This window comes from Saimiri boliviensis, chromosome 1 (genome assembly GCF_048565385.1).
Source record: "Saimiri boliviensis isolate mSaiBol1 chromosome 1, mSaiBol1.pri, whole genome shotgun sequence".
Taxonomy (NCBI): domain Eukaryota; kingdom Metazoa; phylum Chordata; class Mammalia; order Primates; family Cebidae; genus Saimiri; species Saimiri boliviensis.
Genome location: NC_133449.1, coordinates 130781627 through 130804927, shown reverse-complemented (window position 1 = coordinate 130804927; position 23301 = coordinate 130781627). Strand labels below are relative to the sequence as shown.

At 45.5% G+C, this 23301-nt stretch overlaps 2 protein-coding genes across 4 annotated transcripts in view; one reads left to right on the top strand and one right to left on the bottom strand.

The window, feature by feature from the left end:
• TBC1D8 (TBC1 domain family member 8) overlaps nt 1-23301 on the top strand; it is a 139228-nt gene that overhangs the window by 95862 nt on the left and 20065 nt on the right. For all 3 annotated transcript variants that reach the window (XM_003938047.4, XM_003938048.4, XM_074404262.1), the window contains exons 5-11: nt 1540-1780; nt 11546-11753; nt 13310-13504; nt 14285-14461; nt 15660-15810; nt 18319-18533; nt 19455-19572. In XM_003938047.4, the coding sequence (XP_003938096.1) occupies nt 1540-1780; nt 11546-11753; nt 13310-13504; nt 14285-14461; nt 15660-15810; nt 18319-18533; nt 19455-19572 (1305 nt within the window). The remainder of the gene's footprint in view (nt 1-1539; nt 1781-11545; nt 11754-13309; nt 13505-14284; nt 14462-15659; nt 15811-18318; nt 18534-19454; nt 19573-23301) is intronic.
• Nucleotides 22029-23291, bottom strand: LOC101053675 (RRP15-like protein). Its single transcript, XM_010348624.3, has one exon. It carries the CDS (start codon nt 23274-23276, stop codon nt 22401-22403), a length of 876 nt encoding a protein of 291 aa, XP_010346926.2. The 5' UTR covers nt 23277-23291; the 3' UTR covers nt 22029-22400.

The following is a 23301-nucleotide window of genomic DNA, read 5'->3' as shown; positions in this document are numbered from 1 at the left end:
CTGTACTTAGCCTGTTGGAAACTCCTATTCATCCTTCAAAACTCAGTTTAGATTTTGTCAGCTCCAGAAAGCCTTCCCTGGTCCCCATATTATTTGAAACCAGAATTTATGCAGATTCAGAAACTTTTGCATAACTGTTGAAGTTTAAATATTCTTGAGAAAGATATACATTGTTAACTTGGAATTTCAGAACAGTGTTCCTTTGAAACAAGCAGTAGCCAGCAACTTGGGAAGTTTTACTTAGATCTTTAAGGAAACCATTAGAACATGAGTTGGGTTTTGACCAACAGCTGAGAAGTGGTCTGTGCTCTTTACACCAGCAGTATATAAGTGTTCCCTTTTCTCCCCAGCCTTGCCAGCATCTGTTACTTTTTGACTTTTTAATAATAGCCATTCTGGCTGGTGTGAGGTAGCATCTTATTACGGTTTTGATTTGCATTTCTCTAATGATCAGTGATATTGAGCTCTTTTTCATATGCTTGTTGGCCGTATGTATGTCTTCTTTTGGAAGGTGTCTGTTTATGTCCTTTGCCCACTTTTTAGTGGGGTGGTTTGCTTTTTTCTTGTAAATTTGTTTAAGTTCCTTGTAGATGCTGGATATTAGACCTTTGTGAGATGCATAGTTTGCAAAAAATTTCTCCTATTCTATAGGCTGTTTATTCTATTGAAGGTTTTTTGTTTTTGTTTTGTTTTTTTCTGTGCAGAAGCTCTTTCACTTAATTAGATCCCATTTGTCAATTTTTGCTTCTGTTGGAATTGCTTTTGATGTCTTTGGCATAAAATCTTTGCCTGTTTCTATGTCCAGAATGGTATTGCTGGTAGCATTGTAAATTAGCTCAACCATTGTGGAAAGCAGTGTGGTGATTCTTCAAAGAACTAAAAATAGAAGTACCATTCAATCCAGCAATCCCATTACCAGGTGTATATCCAAAGGAATATAAATCATTCTACCATGAAGACACATACATGTGTATGTTCATTGCAGCACTATTCACAATAGCAAAGACATGGAATCAACCTAAATGCCCATCATTGGTAGACTGGATAAAGAAAACATGGTACATATGCACCATGGAATACTGTGCCACCATAAGAAAGAATGAGATCATGTCCTTTGCAGGAAGATGGATGGAGCTGGAGGCCATTATGCTTATCAAACTAGGAACAGAAAACCAAATACTGCATGTTCTCACTAATTAGTGGGAGCTAAATGATGACAATCCATGGACACATAGAGAGGAAGAACTGACACAGGTGCTCACTTGAGCGGGGAGAGTGGGAGGAGGGAGAAGATCAGAAAAAATAACTAATGGTTACCAGGCTTAACACCTGGGTGATGAAATAATCTGTACAGCATACCCCTGTGACATGAGTTTACCTATATTACAAACCTACACATGTACCCCTGAACTTAAAAGATTTTTTAAAAAGGCATTTGCACATTGGCCTAAGGAGAGCTTTGGATATTTGCTTGCTGACACACTCAACTTTGGCTCAAATTTTGTGGTATAATACATATTTCACCCTTTTCTCTTACAGTTAAACTTGTAGTTCCGTGGGTTGATATCCAGAAATTAGAAAGAACGTCCAATGTCTTTCTGACGGATACCATCCGAATCACCACACAGAATAAGGAACGCGACTTCTCCATGTTCCTGAACCTGGATGAGGTGTTTAAGGTCATGGAGCAGCTGGCCGACGTGACGCTGCGAAGGCTGCTGGATAATGAGGTCTTTGACCTTGACCCCGATCTGCAGGAGCCGAGCCAGATCACCAAGAGGTGAGAGTGTCTGTTCTAGAGTGTCTGCAGCCCGCACAGGGGACCCATGAGCTATACTCAGCCCTCATGTGCACGTGCTTTTGTTAGCTTTGGTTATGTTAGATTTAAATTTCTCTGTGGCATAATCCAGTTTTTCTTGTGTTGTTAATCTCAAAAGAGATATGACAGGAGTGATGATCCTTCATTTCAGTTACTCAGTGGACTTTGATTTCTGGATTTAGTTTACCTCTTTTTCAGATATCATTTCAAAATTGATGTTCATAAAGAATACTTTTAGAAAATGTAGTATGGGTAGCTGCATAATAGAAATCTGTGGAACGCTGTGCTTTGCTAGTGAACATTAGACATTTTGTCTTTTCAGTAGAAAATTACTTTGTAGAAAAAGTTTTCAGGACAGCTGGCCCTATTTTTGGTACCACTTTGTCATCAGAAATATGACTCACTGATGGTATAGCCAGTACAGTGTGTGGTTTGTTTGCTACAAATTGATACAAATCCTACAGACTTGTGAGGTAGTTGTTTGAATTATTTGTTGCTTTAAGGAAGTTCAACTTTATTATCGAAAGTTTTAATTTTAATTTTTTTTTTTTTTTTTTTTTGAGACGGAGTTTCGCTTTTGTTACCCAGGCTGGAGTGCAATGGCACAGTCTTGGCTCACCGCAACCTCCGCCTCCTGGGTTCAGGCAATTCTCCTGCCTCAGCCTCCCGAGTAGCTGGGATTACAGGCACGCACCACCATGCCCAGCTAATTTTTTTGTATTTTTAGGAGAGATGGGGTTTCACCATGTTGACCAGGATGGTCTCGATCTCTTGACCTTGTGATCCACCCACCTCGGCCTCCCAAAGTGCTGGGATTACAGGCATGAGCCACCATGCCTGGCCCTTTATTTTTAATGTTTTAAGAACCACTAGTTATTTTTTATCTTGGTGCAAAAGTAATTAAAATTAATTACATTATCCTAGGATCCAGCAATTGCACTTCTGGGTATATACACTAAAGAACTGAAAGTAGGGGCTCAGAGCTATTTGTACACCCACGTCGCAGCAGCATTATTTACTATCCCGAAAAGGTGGAAGCAGCCTGACTGTCTAGCAAGAAATGAAGCCATCACTAAAATGTGAGCTGCACAATGGAATATTACTCAGCCTTGAAAAGGAAGGAAATCCTGACACATGCTACCACGTGGAAGAACCATGAGCACACGATGTTGAGTGAAATAAGTTGCAAAAAGACAAATATGACATTCAAACGTGATTTTTCTGAGCTTTAATCTTCCATACTCAGGCTGGATGATATGCTACTAAGCTCCTTCAAAGCTCTAAATTTAGTGTTCAGCAATAATATAAATTCATGCACTGTCCTCTGTGTTTTCTCAATGTGTGGGGGCGAAAGTGTCTCTTCATTCATGGCCTGTGAGCGGTGGCATGCTGAGGGTTTGATGTGCTCAGAAAGAATTCAAAGCCCTTTCCTGCTGTGTGCATTTCTGTGAAACAGATCATGTGTAGTCACAAGTTAGGTAAAATCAAACACAAATGCTCTGGATGTTTTTGGTTAAGATTCCAAGGAATTTCACATGGTTTTGTGTGAAATTACTACCTCTGATAATCTGACAGTTTGTTTGAGAGATGGAGGGTGGGTGGGTGCTTGTTGTCCCTTGTGAAAGGGCACACTTGGGGCAGTGTCCTTTGGGGTTTGGACTCTGCCCCTCTTGGCCCCAGGCTTCCCATAGTGGTCTCTCTGGCTTCATCTTAGGAGCATCTGTTTTAAAAGTAAGACAGCGAGTGCCATTCTCTCCTGTATTTCTTCAAATGCCTCTGCAGTAGTTGGTATCTGAGTCCTTTTAGTGCAGCTTACAAAGTTATCTGTTAAAAATGGAAAAGTCACAGTTGCAGGAAGGCCTGACGCAACAAGCCTGGGTTGCATGAGTTGCTGGAGGACTCATAGGAGGACCAATTAAAGCTTCTGCCCCTCTCCCTGTGTGCACGGGACGCATGGGCGTGTGAGTGCAACCATGTAGTTGCGGGAGTCGGAGGCCTGCTAGTAGCTGTTCTAGTTAGCCCCACAGCGCTGGGGTTTTAGGTGATTCCTCACAAATCTACTGATAGCCTGGCACAGCTTCACTTCCAGATGGGGTGTTTTGGTTTTGGGTAGAAGGGAGGAAATAATACATTGAAGGTCCGTAGCACCAAAACTCTTGTGTTAAGAGAACTGGTTTTGGAGAAAAGCCATCAGTTGGCAGCCTTCATTTACATTCTAGGATTCTGGGAGATTCTATAAGACACTCTTCTTCTGTCTTCTACTCTGGGAACTATCAGAAAGAAGAGGGGAGAGGAAAGGCTAAAAAGGGCCCGGCATTGGCCAGGGCTGAGCTGCCAGGGTGCCTGCAGGTGCGTGGGGCTGGCCCTGCGGTGGGGCTGCAGGCTTCTGGGCCAAGCAGTTGACTGCAGGTTCAGCAGCTTTCTTGAAAAGTGAAAGGCACCTACCTTGCCTCCCAATTCCCGGCCAGCTCTCATTTATAGTGTTTGTCATGGAGATGTGGGCCTGTGGGTATAAACAGGTAATGACTCAGTCTACTTGAAGCCCTGCCAGGAGAGCCCAGATTTGAAAGCTGAGGAAAACAGTCTCTGCAGGCTCACTCTCTGGCTCTCTTTGATTGGTCTCTTTTCACTTCCCTTCCCAGATAACAGCTGCAGAAAGGTGTCCTTGGGGTCACGAGCTGGGTGAGCCTCAGATTGCCAATTAGTCACGGTTGCCATGTGTGGCCACTACAGCAGGACTTATGGCCACGGTGTGGAGCTGCTTGTAGCTCCCCTGGGAGTACGGAGGGTTAGGGTGCATTGTTGCCCCCAGTTGATTGGGCTGGTTGGAGTTACCAGGCGTGGGAGTCACCTGGCTCAGCCCTCACAGGGCACAGGGGAGGCCCTGGGCCAGGGAATCCCCATATCATAGCCACAGATTCCAGGAGGGCAGAGCGACTGAGGAGCTGCCCACAGAGGGAACAGAGGGAGGGAAGCAGAAAGGAAAAAAGATGATAGATCCTGAAATCTAAAAACAGAAAAGATCTATCCCAAAGTTGGGAATGGTGGGGTAAAAAAAAGTGTATTCAGCTATTTTTTGTGGGGGTGTGGGTGGTTGGAGAGTGATGGGCTTCATTAAATCTAATACAAACTCTTTTGACTGGCTGAAGATGCTGAAGGAGAATTGAATTAAAGCGTTGCAGTAAATGGAAACTCTGTTTCGCACAAAGTAGGCTCTTTCTGCCGATTTATAAAGATGAATAGTGGTTGCCCAGAGGCAGGTGTCCCCAGCAGGGAACCCTGGTCCCCCGTGGCCTTGCTGGTTCTGAACTCCCCTGTCTGGCTGGCTTTTCAGACCCTCTTTGGCCTTCCCCTTTCCCCGCCTTCTGCCTACTCACCCCCTTTTCCTGCTCTTTTCCCTTGGCTCCCTCTAGGACCACTTCTGTGTAATTTTTTTGACTTTTCATCCCTCTGATTCTAGCTTGAGCCCTCCTCTGCCTCAGAGTCCTCTTGGCCCACTTAAGACATCTCCCAGGGGCTCCTGCAGCCTGACAGCCCCCACCTTACAAGAGAAGACCCACGTCTCACCCTCTGTAACCCCAGCCCCCAAGCTGCTCAGTGATTGTCAGCAGGTTGGCTTAGGTTGTTCTCTCTCTAGTACAGGATGGGTGGAAGAGGATGGAGGGAGGAGCCTTTTTCTGAGGGCCAGAGAGTCTTACAGATGCCCTGTGTTGTCAAGGTCCTGGTCTCTTAGGGTCTTAGTGCAGATGGATTTCCAAAGGAATAAGGGGCCCTTCGTGCTGACTTGACTGCCTGTGCTGGCACCTGACCGCCAGGTGAGCCTAGTGGCCGGGGGCTGCCCTGTGTCTCAGCAGCCACTTTGCAGCTTCATCCACATTTCCTTAGGACTCCTGTGGGGTCATAGAGGAAAGGTATTCTGAGTGAATACACATTTGAGAAAGGAGATATTGTATGCACAGACTTGGGCTTTGAGGAAAAGCACATGGATTTGGCCTTGTTTCTAGATTCAAGAAATTCTTGAATCTTGAAACCTTGATAGTTCCCCGATTTGATTTAAGTAATTAATTAGAGGCGGAATGTTGTTCTCTTGCCTTGGCTAGAGTGCAGTGGCATGTTCTCAGCTCACTGTAGCCTCCACATCTCAGGTTCAAGCAATTCTCCTGGCTCAGTCTCCCATGTAGCTGGGATTATAGGCATGTACCACCACGCTCAGCTAATTTTTGTATTTTTAGTAGAGATGGGTTTTTGCCATGTTGGCCAGGCTGGTCTCAAAACTCCTGGTCTCAAGTGATCCTCTTGCCTCAGCCGCCCAAAGTGTTGGCATTACAGGCTGGAGCCACCTCTCGGCCATGGGTCTCTGGGTGGGCACATCACTTAAAGCCACTGGAAATCCTTGTGTGCTCCTTTATGAAGCAAACTCACTGCAGAGGACCGAGTTTGCCCTCCCTTATCCAAGAGGGCAGGAGCCATGGCTCCAGGTTTTCTGTCTAGTGCACAGATGGGAAGTCCCTGCATGCTGAGCATGGGAGTGCCAAGCTGCCCCGGCCTGTCACACAGCCTGAATTTGGGGAGGAAGCTTTAAGCCTGGAAGCAGCATTAAGCCTTCTGACACATAGTAGGCTCTCATATGTGTGCTGAATGACCGGAGGGAGCAAGGGTTGGCATGTTGCTCAGACAAGGTTCTTCCTAAAGCATTCTAGAGGGTCAATGGGAAGAGAGAGAGAAACGGAAACCTATTTTGATACATCTTTATCAAAAGTAGGAGAGGCAAATATAATTCTGAATTGGCAGAGAAATGAAAGAACTATATACCTTCTTGGGTCCTCTTGGGGTTAAGCTGAGTTTTTTTTAAAAGAATGTATACCTAGTCTAGAATCTTCTGCATAGTTGTTGTGCACTGTTGCACATACTAATTTCAGCTTCAGCAACAAATCTGAAGTTTGTTGTTCCAGAGTTGGGTTGACCCACACTTATTCTCTACTTAGTTACAGCCTCATCAGTGGCATGTGTTAAGATAAGGTGATTGGGCTGGGCATGGTGACTCATGCCTGTAATTTCAGCACTCTGTGAATCCGAGGGGGGCTGATCATTTGAGGCCAGGAGTTGGAGACCAGCCTGACCAACATGGCAAAACCCCATCTCTACTAAAAATATAAAAATTAGCTGGGCATGGTGGTGGGCGCCTGTAATTCCAGCTACTCAAGAGGCTGAAACAGGAGAATCCCTTGAACCCAGGAGGCAGAGGTTGCAGTGAGCCAAGATTGCAGGACAGCACTCCAGCCTGGGCAACAGAGTACAACTGTGTCTCAAAAAAAAAAAAAAAAAAGAAAAGAAAACAAGGGTGGCACCTTCCCCTGCTAGTCTTAGTTATAGTTCTCTCTTAGAGTGATTGCTTTAGACTGTGTGTGCAGGCACTGGATGGTAGGTGTAGGTGGGGTAGCTGGGATAGTCTCCATCCTCATAGAGGTGCTTCTGCAGTGAACTACAGCCTTGTGTGACCACCTTGTGAATGTCAGGTCATGACCAATGTCTGTTGTTCTTCCCTATGGAAGAAAAATGAAGGCACTTAGAAAGTACTGGAAAGTCTGAGAAGCAGGCTGTGACTAATTGCATTGTTTTTGATGCGTTCAGAAAAAGGAGTTGATATATTTAGCATCAAAACTAACAACTGCTTTGAAACAGACCTAAAGGATAGGATGGTCTTATTCTGAACTTCATAAAGAGCTGGTTTCTCATCTTTTCAAAGTCACTATATCTTCATCTCAGTTATACTGGAAATATAAATATCTTGTATATAATACATATTTAATGGTGAAATTGGAAGATAACTTTTAATACGAAGGAAGGAAACTAACTCAGATCTTAGGAAAGTCCCCTGTGCTGCTTACTTTTTTGTAACTTGAGGTTTCTGGTCTCTGGCTACCCAAATGTGCAAAACACAGATGTCTACAGAGAAAGCGAGGACAGCCCTGAAAGGGGAATGGAGACTGTGCACAGCATTCCCAGGCTGCTCTGAAGCCACAGAGAAGAGAAGCTGATTGAACTGAGGCAGCAGGTGCACTGGGTGGAACAAAATGGTTTAGCTGCCTCCGATACCAGAACACTTTATTCTTTTTTCTTTTTTTCTTGAGATGGAGTTTCACTCTCGTCACCCAGGCTGGAGTGCAATGGCGCAATCTTGGCTCACTGCAACCTCTGCCTCCTTGGTTCAAGTGATCCTCCTGCCTCAGCCTCCCGAGTAGCTGGGATTACAGGCATGTGCCACCATGCCCAGCTAATTTTTGTATTTTTAGTAGAGACAGGGTTTCTCCATATTGGCCAGGCTGGTCTTGAACTTCTGACCTCAGGTAATCTGCCTACCTCAGCCTCCCAAAGTGCTGGGATTACAAGTGTGAGCCACCATGCCCTGCCTGGAACACCTTATTCTTAATTGAAGGGATTCGGGGCAAAATAAATGTAAATATAAGTCCTCCCACCTTTCTGGTGGCTCAGTGCAAGCTTCTGTGATTTAAATACTCACCATGTATTCAGTTTGACATCAGCCATGACTTAAGGTGAAGAAGACGCCCAGCTAGGAAGGAAGGCTGACAGGTGAACTCACTAGCAACTAGAACCACGTTTATAAGATAAGCGCAGGGAGTAAGGGTTGATTTTACTTTCATCAAAGCCAGCATGGCCAGCATGCTCCGAGGACAAGGATGGAAGTTTTCCAATTTAAATGCATTGGACATAGTCAGCTTGGGGAACTTGGGGTCCTCTTGAGGGGCCTTGCTTTCCATTCTTGCTGCGCATGAACTGGGAGAATGGTTATGGTGCTTTTCCTGTGTCCTGCCAGCTCCTCTGAGGAGGAAGTTCATTCATCCTTGTAAACAGTAGCCAACGTTGTATCAGGTATTTAAGGAAGTGCAGCTTTGGCCCCCAGGAACTGAACACATTGTGATCTGTAGAACTTGGTCTCCAGAGAACTTTCTGGGCATGTGTGTGTCTCCTCTTTTTGAGGGCTTGATGGTAAATTCTATAGATTGTGCCATCTCTGTATGATGGCTGCCGCTTGTAAGTCAATTGTATGATGGTGGACATGAGACTTAGAAGGGATTGCAGAAAAGGTGTGTGTTTGGGAGCCTAGTCTGGCCTGGTTGAGGTGAGGTCGTATCTCAGGGGCCTCACAACCAAATCATATCTGAAAAGCTCAATTGAGCTGTGTGCAGTTGATTCCAGAGTTGAGAGTTTACTTTCTTGCATTTATGGCATTTATGTAACATTTTAAAAGTTGCACTTTGCTCTAAAGAAAATAGCTTTTTTTGTTAAGCTAGTATGTAGTCATGTAAAAAATGTAAGCAAAATAAAATTGCGAAGTGCAAGTCCCACTTATGCAAAGACAATCACTATCAACACTTAAGATAAAGTCCTTGTAGACATCCCTGTCTGGAAATTTTAAGGAATTGAACTGAGGCAGCAGGTGCACTGGGTAGAACAAAATGGTTTAGTTGCCTTGGATACCAGAACATACTGTAGGAATCATACTGTAGGTGCTATGCCTAATCTAATTTCTCTTTTACCATATTGTGGGCATCATTTTAGATTCACAGGGATACCTTGAAGCAGAAAATTCAGACATTGTTTCCATTTTGTAGCAATCAAAATGGGATACAGAGAGTCTCATTCAGGGTTACAGAGTAGGTAAGAAAGCCAAGAATTCATATCGCTGACTTTGGGAAAGTGTTAATTTCATCCTTATTTTATAAAGAACTCTTATTTAAAATGCCAGAGAAAAATCTTTCCCTCTGTATGTTGGAATTTCCCCCCACTAGAATTTTGGAGTATGACATAAATTGATCAATATTTTCAAACATTTTGATTTGGCTGCTTTCTTTACTGGGTTTAGAACCAAAAATCAGGATATGTGGGGTTGCCTGGGGGTTAGGATCCTTCTTTCCTCCTTATCAGCATTCTCTCTTGTCAATACTGATGTGATGTGTAAGCCACCGCACCTGACCGAGATTCTTAAAAAAAATTGTTTTAAAAGAGATAATAATAACGTTTATTGATTACTTACTGTCTGTCAGACACATATCTAAACTGTTTTTTTTTTTTTTTTTTGAGACAGGATTTTAACTCTATCGCCCAGGCTACAGTGCAGTGGTGCAATCTTGGCTCACTGCAGCCTCTACCTCCTGGGCTCAAGTGATCCTTTCATCTCAGCCTCTGCAGTAGCTTGGACTATAGGTGCAAACCACCACACCCAGCTAATGTTTGTGGTTTTTTGTTTTTGTTTTGTAGAGACAGGGTTTTGTCATGTTGTCCAGGCTGGTCTCAAACTCCTGAGCTCAAACAATCTGCCTCCCTTGGCCTCCCAAAGTGCTGAGATTACAGGCATGCGCCACCATGCTCAGCCACATTAAATTTTTTAATTTTTTTTTGAGATTTAATTTACATACCATGTAATTATTATATGCTCTTTAGAAGTGTACCATTCAGTGGTTTTTACCATATTCACAGAGTTGTGCAACCATCACCACAATCAATTTTAGAACATTTCATCATCCCAAAAAGAAACCCTGTACCCATGAGCAGTTACTTCCCATTTCTCTCTTCCCCCAAACCCTGAGCAATCACTAATCTATTTTCTGTTTCTAGAGATTTGCTTATTCTGGATATTTCATACAAATGGAATCAGGCAGTATGTTGTCTTTTTGTGTCTGGTTTATTTCACTCAGTATTATGTTTTCAAGGTTCATCTCTGCTGTAGCACATAACAATACATCATTCCTTTTTTCTGGCTGAACAATATTTGATTGTTTGGATACACTACCTTTTGTTTATCCATTTGTGAGTCAGTGGACATTTGGGTTATTTCTACCTTTTGGTTATCATAAATAATGCTGCTAAGAACATTCATGTGCCAGACATATGTTTTCAATTCTCGTGGGTATATCTACCTAGGAGTGGAATTTCTTGGTCAAGTGTTAAGTCTACGCTTAGTCTTTTGTGGAGCTTCCGGACTGTTTTCCAACATGACCACACTGTTAATTCCCTCCAGCAGTGCAGTAGGGTCCCCACATCCTCCTCACCATTTGTTAGCAAACTTTTTGAAACTTGGCTTCTTAAGCAATTGTTTTTCTGGTAATTCTGTGTTACTCAAACTGGGAAGGAATGCTTATTTGGCCTGTGAGTTTATTACATCACTCTTGTTCAGAGGCAGCACGTCTGTCCTGCCTCCTTGTTCTGAAGGTCGGCCTGCAGTTAGAATGTGGCCCAGGTGCACCAGCACAGGACGTGCATGGTACCTTTTTGTCCTCACTTAAATACAGATTGTGCCAGTGGCTTTAAAAGTATTTTCTTGGCTGGGCACAGTGGCTCACGCCTGTAATCCCAGCACTTTGGGAGGCCGAGGCAGGTGAATCACCTGAGGTCAGGAGTTTAAGACCAGCGTGGGCAATATAGCAAAATCCCATCTCTATTATAAATGCAAAAATTAGCAGGGCATGGTGGCACATGTCTGTAATCCCAGCTACTCGGGAGGCTGAGGCAGGACAACCGCTTGTACCTGGGAGGTGGACGTTGCGGTGAGCTGAGATTTTGCCACTGCACTCCAGCCTGGGTGACAGAGCAAGACTCCATCTCAAAAATAAAATGAAATAAAAAAGTAAAAGTATTTTCCTTTGTAATCTTGGGTCTCCATTCACCTTTCCCATCTTTTCTTCTTCTTTCTTCGTCCTTCCCCAGGGACCTGGAAGCCAGAGCACAGAATGAGTTCTTCCGGGCTTTCTTCAGGTTGCCCAGGAAGGAGAAGCTGCATGCGGTTGTGGACTGCTCGCTCTGGACGCCATTCAGTCGCTGTCATACTGCGGGGCGGATGTTCACCTCTGACAGCTACATCTGCTTTGCCAGCAGAGAAGATGGCTGCTGTAAGGTGGTCCTGCCACTCAGAGAGGTAGACCAGCCCTGCTGTGTGCTTCCTAAAGCAGCCTTTTGTTGTTTGAAACCAAGGTTGCTGGCTGTGAGATGCAGTGTGGGAAGGGAAGTTCAGATGGGACAGCTTTGCCATCTAAAGACGGATGACTACAAGGCTGCGCTTCTTGAGGGAGGCATGGCCTGAATTGGACCATTACCCATTTGGCCATTGCTTTTTCTGCGGTTGCTCTGGCATCCTGAAATTTGCCAACAAGTGGTTGTTGAAAACAGGGGACTCTAACGTCCACATTATTGATAAAGCTGTTATTAAAAAGTACATGCCTAGCAATTACAGATTTTTCCAGCAGCTCTTAGGAATGAATCCTCCCATTTCACTCACCAAAAAAAAAAAAAAAAAAAAAAAAAAAAAAAAAGAAAAGCAAAAAAAGCAACTTACCAAAAGCATCACCTTTTAAAAATAAATAGTAAATTACTTGGCTTTTATAGTCTCCTAGAACTTTAGTTGAAATTTTAAAGTGCTTCCTTTGACAGGGATCAGGTCCCTTCTTCCTGTAAAATTCTGCAATTCTCTTCTTGGAAATGGGGCTCAGATTTCTTCCAGATCTGAGCAGCTCAGTCCTTTGGCTTCAGAGCAGCAGCTCTGGTGAGATGGTATGCACATCTCTGTTTACACATCAAGACCTCCAGAGACTTTCTTCTGAATCCACTGAATATTCCTCTTTGGAAAAACTCAAAAATCTAATTTTTCTTCTTCTTCTTCTTCTTCTTCTTCTTTTTTTTTTTTTTAGAGAGGAGGGTCTCACTGCTTTGCACAGGCTGGTCTTGAACTCCTGGGCTCAGTCAATTCTCTCACCTTGGCCTCTCACAATGCTGGGATAAACATGTGGTCTCCTGCCTCCCTGTTATTATTCTGTAGTAGATATCTTCATTTTACAAATATTTTTATTTATTAGTGGATCAAGAAATCGAGGAGCTAACTTACATGCCTAAAATATTTTTTTGGCTATGTGTACCTAACCAGAAATGATCATTGTAACCATTGTATGATTCAGTGGTATTAAGTACATTCACATTTTTGTGCAGCCATGAGCACCGTCCATCTCCAGAACTTTTTCATGACTGCCAACAGAAACACTGTCCCCATGAAATGACTCCCCTCTCCCCCTCCCCCAGCGCCTAGAGACTGTCCTTCTACTTCCCATCTCTCTGAATTTCACTCCTCCAAGTACCTCATGTACCTCAATATTTGTGACTGGTCTTGTTCACTTAGCATATGCGCTTGGGGCTCGTCCCTGCTGTAGCCTCTCTCCAAATCCCCTTCCTCTTCAAGGCTGGGTCATACTCTGTGGTATGGATAGACCACACTTTGTTACCCAGTCATCCCTTGATGCAGCCTTGCACAGCCTCCCCTCGTGGCGGTGGAGAGCAGTGCCACCATGCATACTTTCTCGCCTTTGCATCATGCCCTTTCTGCAGTCATTGTGCTTTGCACTCTGTTTCAGGACATTCTGCATATGTAATACAATGTCTGCCTTCCTCCCTCCCTGCTGTCCTTGCATGTCACCTCTTGCGCAGGTGGTGAGCATTGAGAAGATGGAGGACACGAGCCTGCTGCCGCACCCCATCATCGTCAGCATCAGAAGCAAGGTGGCCTTCCAGTTCATCGAGCTCCGGGACCGGGACAGCTTGGTGGAGGCGCTGCTCGTGAGGCTGAAGCAGGTCCATGCTAACCACCCTGTGCACTACAATACCTCTGCGGATGATGACATGGTACAGTCCTTCCAGACCCTGATGATCCCCTTCTTCACGTACTGGGCTGTGGTCTCCAAAGGGGAGTGCACAGGAGGAGACTCACGTGGGGACGAGAAGAATGTGGGGCCTGTGTGTGGTCTGCTGTCATTTCTCATGTGCTGGGTGTCCTGAGAGGGTGTGACACAGAGTAGCGGGGGTGGGGATGGCGAGCCAACCATCCCACAGCTTGGAGAGGGTAGCAGGGACACCCCTCACAGGTGAGAAGCGTTGCTATTCCTGCTCCTGAGGGTCGAGGATGGCCTTATTGGAGGCATGTGTAACCTGCTGAAAGAGGAGCTTCATGGGCCCTGAGGTTGGGCAGCTGCGGAGGTAGCCCCACAGTGGCTGCTGCCTGCTCTCCTTTCTTCACGTCTCTTCTCATTCTCAACCTCTTTTCACCCAAAGTAGTGATGGGGAGAAAAGGAGGTGCAGCCTCTATCTACCCCAGGGCTCTTTTCTCGGGATGGCCATCCTCCTGTCCAGAAGCTAAGGGGTCTGGGGATGCCCATGAGGAACTGTGTGTGGCCCCGGGCTCTCGGGGCCAGGACAGCCTTCCCCAGAGCAGGGAGAGGGACCGTATCTTCCTAGGAACCCTGTCAGGTCTGGTGTCAGTCTGTCTTCCCCCTGAGTCATTGAAGTCTGCTATGCCAAAGGCAAAACAAAGACGGTCTCCTTCACTAAAGCCATGACTCTCTCTCTCTCTTTCTCTCTTTCTGTCTGTCTCTGTCTCGCCGTCTCTCTACCTCTCTTGCTGTGCAGGCTTCACCAGTGTTTCATTCAACAAGCATGTGCAGTGACCACAGGTTTGGGGATCTTGAAATGGTATCTTCTCAAAATAGCGAGGAGAGTGAAAAAAAGAAGAGCCCGTTGCTGCACCCTGACGCCCTCTTCACCGCCTTCCAGCAGTCAGGCAGCCAGAGCCCTGACTCCCGAATGGTGGGTGATGCCTGGTGCTCAAGCTGGACCGCAGAACTGCGCCATGGGCATGAGCATGCCCAGCTGTCTGACCCACCATGGAACATGGCACCTGGCCTTGGGAAGCTAATGCTCCTCTTCCCTCTTGTTCTCATGGGTGAAAAGTGAGAGGCGTCCACTGAGGGGGTCAGAGGACTGAGGGGCTGCTCTCCCACCTGCCCTTTGTGGTCCTCGAGCACCTCTCGGTTTTGGGGCCTGGAGAGCTGGCCGTGCTGTCCCTTAGGGGTCTCTAGGCACAGAATGGGTCCCTGTCCTTCAAGCCAGTGCTGTCTGTGTGCCCCTCATTACAGCTTACTTTTTTTTTTTTTTTGGTCTTCTGGGAGAAGGGGTCACCAGTCTTCTAGTGTTACTAAACTGGCAATATTTTTGCTGTATTTACTTACAGATTTCCTCTTTGTAGGGAGAACTTGAGGGACATGTCACGTATAGTCTGGTAAAGATACTGGAAGTTGTGCTTTGAAATGGGGCCACGGCAGGCAGGGTGCTGCGCTGGACCATGAGCACCAGGCAGTGGCTGTGAACCTGTTACCCCAAGCTTATTTTTGGTTGCTTAATGGCTCTGGTAAAATCTGTTGTTGGTTTTATTTATTCAAAACTGAGCCTTCTCATGGGCTTTACACTCGGATCCTTCATTAACTTTTGTTGATGAAACATGAGAATGTTAAATATATATATAAAATGTAATTTTTTTCAGGTTTCAGTTTTCCCTCTGGCTATGAGGAAGCTCAGGGGAAATTGTCCCCTTTGCCCTCTGAGCTGACCAGTGTTTTTTTCGGCAGATACAACATCCTGAGAAAGCTTCCTCCAGCGTCCCCCTTGCCCAACCCACCCTCCCATCTGATTTGGGCTACTTTAGTACTTGGATTTACATATCCTTATTACCAGCCTTGCTAAGGAAACTGCATTTTGTTTGTATAAATGCACCCACTGGTCTCTAAGCTCATGCAGGGCCGTACTCAGTGTTATTCATCTTTGTATCCTCTGTGTCCCCTGGTAGAGGTTCAGAAATATTTGCAGCTTGAATACGGGTGTCCTTGCCTGTTGCTGTTGGCCCCTCAGTGAGCAGAGGCAGTACTTCCCCCATCACCAGTGGTGCATCGGTGGGCAGGGGGTGGTGAGGATGGAATTCTTTGTACATTAAGAATATTCCCATTTCCAGTCCAGAGAACAGATAAAAATAAGCCTGTGGAATGACCACTTCGTGGAATATGGCAGAACTGTGTGTATGTTTCGCACAGAGAAGATTCGGAAGCTTGTAGCCATGGGCATCCCTGAGTCTTTACGTGGGAGACTCTGGCTTCTCTTCTCAGGTAAGCGCTCTTGGTATCTCTAAGCTAGTTCTTCTTTTTGTCATGGACACAGGAACAGCCCGGACCTGAACAGCACATGTGTTTATGCACAGATGAAATGGTTCTGTCTTTGGGTCATTTCTGTGAATTCCCAGCCAAGGACTTAGACCCCTTGTTGTGTCAGCTGTGGGACCTAGGTCAGGTTGCCGCCGTGTCCAACTGGGTAAATGTGAGGTCTGAGTACAGTGACGACCATTCCTTTACAAATGCCTTCACGAGTCTCTATATAGTGCTGAGGATTCAATTCAGAACCCCGTGGAAGTGAAGTGTCTATAATGTATGAACTCTGAAATGGATAAAACCAAAAGTCCTCATCTATTGTCAATTGGCTGGGCTGTTGAAACACATCCCTCAGAGTGTAGCTGCCATAGTACACTCCATGTAGCTCCTCCAGCGAAGACACGTGGCAGGCATCAGAGGCAAAACTGTGGATTTCCCTTCTGTTCCATTTCCTCTTTTCTGCTGGACCCATTCAGGGAGGGTCTGGCTTGGCCTCAAAGCCATGGGGCCTCTCCCTGCACCTATTGTGGAATGCCTGGGAACCTGCATCAGGACATTTAATGATGGATAGGCTGAACCTGGGACCAAACTTCCTCAGGGACATGCTGGGTAGACATTTGTCTGTCCTTCCATATCAACTGTGAGGGATTTACGCCTTGGGGCAAAGGAGCTGGGGCCCAAGGGCAGGAAGGGAAGGCCCTGCCACTGGAGAGTGTGCCTTTGCTGCTTCTCTGGGTGCCATGGGAGGCCAGGTGAGAGGGTCCCTTCCCCAGAAGACCCTGTGGCTCTTGTCAGCAGGGAGGCGCCTGGAGGCCTCCCTCACTCTTCCTGGGACTGAAAGCATCCCTTGTCCTACTTCACCATCAGCTTCTTGCTGGTTCCTTATCTACCCCCAACTTTGTCCCTCACTTTCCTCTTCCACATCTCCCTCCATCCCCTGACCTCCTGCGCAAGACACCCAGACACAGCCCTCATGCTTCACTGCACTGGGTGTGGTCACTGGTCACTGATGCTGCCCGCGCCACTGCACACCTCATCTCTCTCCTGCCTCCTGGCTTCTGCAGCTGCCTTCCAGAGGCGCAGCATTGAAACATCTCCTTTTAAAAATGAAAAATGTCTTCTGCATTTTTGTATATAGAAATAGCAACACATATTCCTAGTTGAAAAATAAGGGCATGGAGGAGTGAGCAAAGACAGTGACCTTCTTTAGAATCCTACCACCTAAAGGTGAGGCCTGTCACTGCCCAAGGTATGCATTCCTCTAGGTCTTTTTAACATAAACACACATGCACACACCCACACACGTGTGCGCAGACTTTTCATAAGGGGCTCATTCATCCCTCCATCTTGCCTGCCCACTAGAGGCCTGGGCAGTAGCTCTGGCTGTGCGTGGCTGGCGCAGGAGTTTTCTGTGCTGGGTCCTTCTGCTGCAGTTTGTACATCTCAGACCTGACTTCAGAGTTTCATGTGGGCGCCGTTCTGCTGGCCCTTTCACTCTATCATAGTCACGCCCTCTCGTGTGCCTCATGCATTGGTGCTCAGTGTCATTTCTTGTTGAATTAATGCAGGAAATTTGTGTGTGTGTTTGTGTATGTGCTTGCACACTCTTGCTACTAGGGAATACAATGTGTTAAAAGCATATTAGTACATTTATTTGTATTATGAGCTTCCTCCCCTTCACTCTATAAGGTTATTCTTACAAAAGCCATGCTATTGGCTGGGCGCGGTGGCTCATGCCTGTAATCCCAGCACTTTGGGAGGCTGAGGCAGGCGGATCACAAGGTCAGAGATCAAGACCATCCTGGCCAACATGGTGAAACCCTGTTTCTACTAAAAAATACAAAAATTAGCTGGGCGTGGTGGTGCACACCTGTAGTCCCAGCTACTCCGGAAGCTGAGGCAGGAGAATTGCTTGAACCCAGGAGGCGGAGGTTTGTAGTGAGCTGGGATTGTGCCACTGCGCTCCAGTTTGGCAACAGAGCAAGACTCCATCTCAAAAAAAAAAAAAAAAAAAAAGGCCATGCTATTTCTTTTATTTCTGTTTTTTGGACTACCATTTCATGGTAGAAATGAAGTCCTTACTCTGTCACCCAGGCTGGAGTACAATGGCATGATCTTGGCTCACTGCAACCTCTTGCCTCCTGGGTTCAAAGGATTTTTGTGTCTTAGCATCCTTACAGGGATTACAGGCACCCGCCACCACACCTGGCTAATTTTTGTATTTTAGTAGAGATGGAATTTTACCATGTTGGCCAGGCTGGTCTCAAACTCCTGACCTTAAGTGATCTGTCCACCTTGGCCTCCCAAAGTGCTGGGATTACAGGCGTGAGCCACCACGCCTCGCCAATATTTTGCCCCTCAGTGAGTAGTTAAGACCCTACTGGGGTCCCCTGGTGGGACAAGCGTTCTCTTCATGGTGACACCATCCTAGTAATCCTTCCCCCTTGAAACATTGCTTTTAAAACTCAGATGCTGTGACAGATCTTGCTTCGCACCCTGGATACTACGGGAATCTGGTGGAGGAGTCCCTGGGGAAGTGCTGCCTGGTAACTGAGGAGATAGAGCGAGACCTGCACCGCTCCCTGCCAGAACACCCTGCCTTCCAGAATGAAACAGGAATCGCTGCTTTGAGGAGAGTCTTGACGGCCTATGCCCACCGGAACCCCAGGATTGGATACTGCCAGGTGAAAGGGTGTGCTCTGGGGCACAGAGTCTTTAGTTGGTGCCTCACGTTGACCTTCCCGGGGTTTCGGTTCCATTCCCGGTCATCCAGTCCTGAGTATTGCTGTGTGAAGGCGCCATACTTGGTTCCTTTCCGAAAAGAATGTATCAAATTAGGGTCAAAGGGACTCATCTTCATATAATCAAACAGGCTGAAAATTTGAGATTTAAAAACAGACTGAATGCCTGAAAAGAGAAACATGCATGTGTAGTGGTTGTTGGCAGCAGGGCAGATTCAGTCTTCAACACTCCTCTTGAGCTCAGACGTAGGAGGGCATTAATAGAATTTCTAGACCTCTGCATAAGTTACAGGAATTATTTAAAATGCCAGTGCTATCTGGGGAGAAAGAAGATGATCAGGGCCAATCCCCTTCCTTTAGGGCACAGGGGTGGAGGTGAGATGTCTGCTGAGCTTTCCCGAGCTGAGGCTGTGGTCAGCAGGTAAAATAGGAAAATCAGTCCATTAAAGCAGCAACTAAACCTAGCACGAGCTGCGATTAGTGAAGCTCCTGATATTTAAAAATTTAAGATTTCAAACTTTATTTTCCTGTGAATAAGCAGTCAGTGAGTGAATTTGTGTGTGTGTGTGTGTGCGTGCGTGTGTGTTTGTTTGAACAAATGGAGAATAGCTGGATTTGAACCAACCCTAAGACTTCTACCACAGCTAAATTCCATATTGCTAAATGGGGACGGGAGCTGAGTGGTGGCTGATTGCTCAGCTGGGCGTGTCCTGTGAGGACCATGTTGATATCACGGTTGGTTTACGCTGGATCTCTTACCTACAAAATCTTTACTTTTGTGGGTTGTTTGAGCTTGGATGCTTGTACCGTCTCTGTGGCATCACATGGGCTGGTCAGTAACTGTCCTCCTTGACTCCTGAGCAGTCCATGAACATCCTGACCTCTGTGCTGCTGCTGTATGCCAAGGAGGAGGAAGCCTTCTGGCTGCTGGTTGCCGTGTGTGAGCGGATGCTGCCTGATTACTTCAACCACCGAGTGATCGGTAAACAGACTCCCTTCCTTCTCCTGTGTATTTGGGGAACAGTGACAGAGCCTGGGCAGGATGTTTCTTATCAGTCCTGTTTATAAAATCCCTCAGTACCACTCAGCTAGTCTGTTTGCAAACACAGTTTGACTCCTGAATTTGCAAGACTAACTCATGAAGTTCTCTGCACAGTTCTGACAATGTGATGGAATAAAGAAACTCAGATATGTTCCTGCTACAAAGACCCTACAGAGTTGGGATTAAAACAAATACATGACTTCAGATGGATAGCTGAACTCACAAGAAGGGAAGGAAGATCCAAGGCCCAGGAAACAAGTCAGAAATTGAAAACCAGGGTGGTTTTGCAAGGATGCCATGTCTTGGAAAGGGAGGATGGGGGTTTGGGGAGATGCCTCTTGGTAGCCCAAAGAGGTTGTTCAGACAGGAGCTCCTTGGTTCCCCTAGAGCAGGCGTCCCCAAACTTTTTACACAGGGGGCTAGTTCACTGTCCCTCAGACCGTTGGAGGGCCGCCACATACTGTGCTCTTCTCACTGACCACCAATGAAAGAGGTGCCCCTTCCTGAAGTGCGGCGGGGGGGCTGGATAAATGGCCTCAGGGGGCCGCATGTGGCCTGCGGGCCGTAGTTTGGGAACACCTGCCCTAGAGAGAGGAGGTAGGTAGGTGGGACAGAACTAGAGACCCTTGACGCCCATGTGGTCAAAGGGCAGACTTGGAAAAGCCTTTCACTTCCATAAAGACATCCTATGAAAGCCCGTTTGCTGCTGTCTGGACTCTAGATAAACCTGTGGCCCTGCAGAACTCCTGCACTGGGTACCTCTGTCTTTCATGTGGTTGAGATTTGAATGTGTGCTGTCTCTGTGGTCCAGCAACCTCCTAGTAGAGAAAACAGTACAAAAATGGTTTTGGGCTGGTGATACTGTTAAGCACCCTTCTTAGTAATTCAGATAAGAGATGGAGCTGGCCTAAAATTAGAGTGGCAGCCCTGGGAACAGAACCAACTTCAGATAGAATGTAACACGTGAGTGGATGTAGAAGCAAGGTGGGGAGAAGGTGCCTTTGAAGGCAGTGTCCTAAGGACTGAAGGGTGGCCCCTAGGGATAAGGAGGAGCAGGTGGTTGGTGTGGTCATCTGGGAAGGCTGTGATGGCTCTGTGCCTTCTGGCCCCGGGTGTGCCCTTCCCTGAGCCTTTGATCATGCTCACTGGCTCCTTTGTGTGCCTGAGTGGCTAGCTGGCCTGCTTCCCTTTTTACTTTGTGTCGTGGGAAGCAGTGTAAGGAAAAGAGTAGCAAGGAGTAATTAGAACCTCAGCGTATTTGAGAGACATGCTGTCAAAGCCATCATTGATGATTGTTGCTATGTGACAGCTCATATGCAACAGTGCCACGTGGACTCTCTGTGAGAGTGCATATGCCTGTGTGGACACCGCCCCAGGACAGGAGGGGACCTTTGGAACTCTTGCATCACCCCAGAAAGTTCTCTTCTGCCCCTTCCCTGCCATAGGCAACACCCGGTATTGATTTCTATCACCAGGGATTAATTCGGCCTACTCTTGAACCTTGTATGGATATAATTATGGAGGACAGGGTCTTATGTGTCTGGTGTCCATCATGCAGCAGAGCGTCTGTGAGAGGCAGCCACATTGTTGGTGCATCGGTAGAGCTAGCTTCTCTTTGTTGCTGAGTAGGATTTCACTGTGCGCTCAGAACAAGGTATGCTTGTCCAGTCACCTGTTGATGTGCATTTGACTGGTTTCCAGTCTTGGGATATGATACAGAAAGTGGCAGTGAGTAGTCATGTAAATCTTTCTGTGAATATATGCTGTCATTTTCCCTGGGTATTTACCTAGGAGAAGAATTGCAGGGTCATAGGTTAGATATATGACTTAATAAGAAACCCGTAGTGTTCCAGAGTGGATGTAGCATGTTCATTTGTCTCATAACAGCAGTGAAGCAGAGTTCAGCTTGCTCCACATCCTTACTAACACTTGGTATTGTCCGTCTTTTTAATTTTAGGCATCTAGTGGGTAAAAGTGGTATAACTATGGTGGTTTTAATTTGCACTTATCTGATGATTAATGATGTTGAACAGATGTCTCTTCGCTTACTGACCATTTGTTTATTGACTTTTGAATGTGTAGATTTTTAGCCTCTTTAAAAAAGGTTGATTGTTACCTTCTTACTAAGTCGTTAGAGTTCTCTCTTTTGAATATAAGACCTCTGTCAGGCATATGGATTGCAAATATTTTCTCCAAGTTTGAAGCTTGCATTTTCATTTTATTAATGGTGCCTTTTGGAGAACAGCAGTTTTCATGTTGATGAAGTTCAGTTTACAGTTTTTTCTATGGTTAGTACTTTTTATGTACTAAGAAATGTTGTATTTTTCTTAAATTTTCTTCTAAAAGTTTTATAGTACTAACTTTTATATTTAGGTTTATGGTCTATTTCAGATATATTTTCTTTTTCTTTTTTTTTTTTTAACTTGAAAGAGTTTAATTATGAATTGGTACTGTATTTCTGAAAACATTGGTGATACTGAAATAACACACCAATAGACAGGACCAATATGATCCTGGCAAAATGCTTATCTCACTGGTCAAGCAGCAATATTTCCTTTTTACAAATGTTCTGAGGAACAATGCTTAAAATTATACCAGTGTTTAAAATATAATTTTAATAAAGTATATATAAAGTGTACATGAAAAGGGGAAATATTAAATCAGGCAAAAGTCTTTTGACTTTGGGTATCCTTATAATTCCCCAATTATCAGGGGATGAAATATTTTTCTAGAAAAAATAAAATGATGATTTTATTTCCTATGGTGCTTTATGTATCAGAGTCACTTGCAGATTCTGGTCTGCTGTCATCTCGCCCATCACTTTCCTTGTCCCAGTCTTTCATAGATGCTCCCATCATGAAATCATCACGTAGGATCGTCCAACCTGGTCCCTCTTCTGATTTCACTTCAGTCTGTTTGACTTTTGGTTTCTTCTTGCTTGAGGTAGTCTCATTTGTACTTTCATCCATTCCTCTCAAAACACTGATAAAATCTTTCTTGGAAACAGTTGATATCAACTTAGTTCGCTTTCTAATAGAGCTTCCAGCTTCTTTAACCTTCTCATCAACGTTCTTTTGATGTTTCTGAACAGCATTAAATAATTGCACCACACCCCTCGTTGCAATTCTCTGCAGATTTCTCTCTGTCTCCTTGTCTTGGACAACATCTGGCTTTACTCTGCACATCATTTCCCACTCCATCCTCTTATCACGCTGTTTTATTTTCTCTTGTCTTTCTTGCTTTAACTTTTCTTTTTCCTTTTCCAGCTTCTTATTTTTGACCAGAATAGAAGGTTTACTTTCAGGAGTTCTCTTGTTGAGGACTTTAGCCATGGCATCTGCCCAGCCCGTATTGGTCCCAATATTTGATTCTGCGTCATCTTCATTTTCTTCGTCACAGGGCTCAGCATCACCCTCATTGTCAGCTTCTATTGCTTCCTCATCAGAATGAAAGTAGTCATATTTTGATCCACAGCTTCCTATTATAGATCCTCCTACTGTAGAACCTTCGCTATCGGAAGTGTCTGTGCCCTCCTCTTCCAGCGCCGACGCTACGGCTCCGGTTGCCATTTTCATCATCTTCTTTGGGGTCTTTTTCAGATTGTCCTCTGCACTCACACGTGAGTCCACAATGGCGGCTGCCATTTTCCGCGCCGGAAGTGTCTCAGAT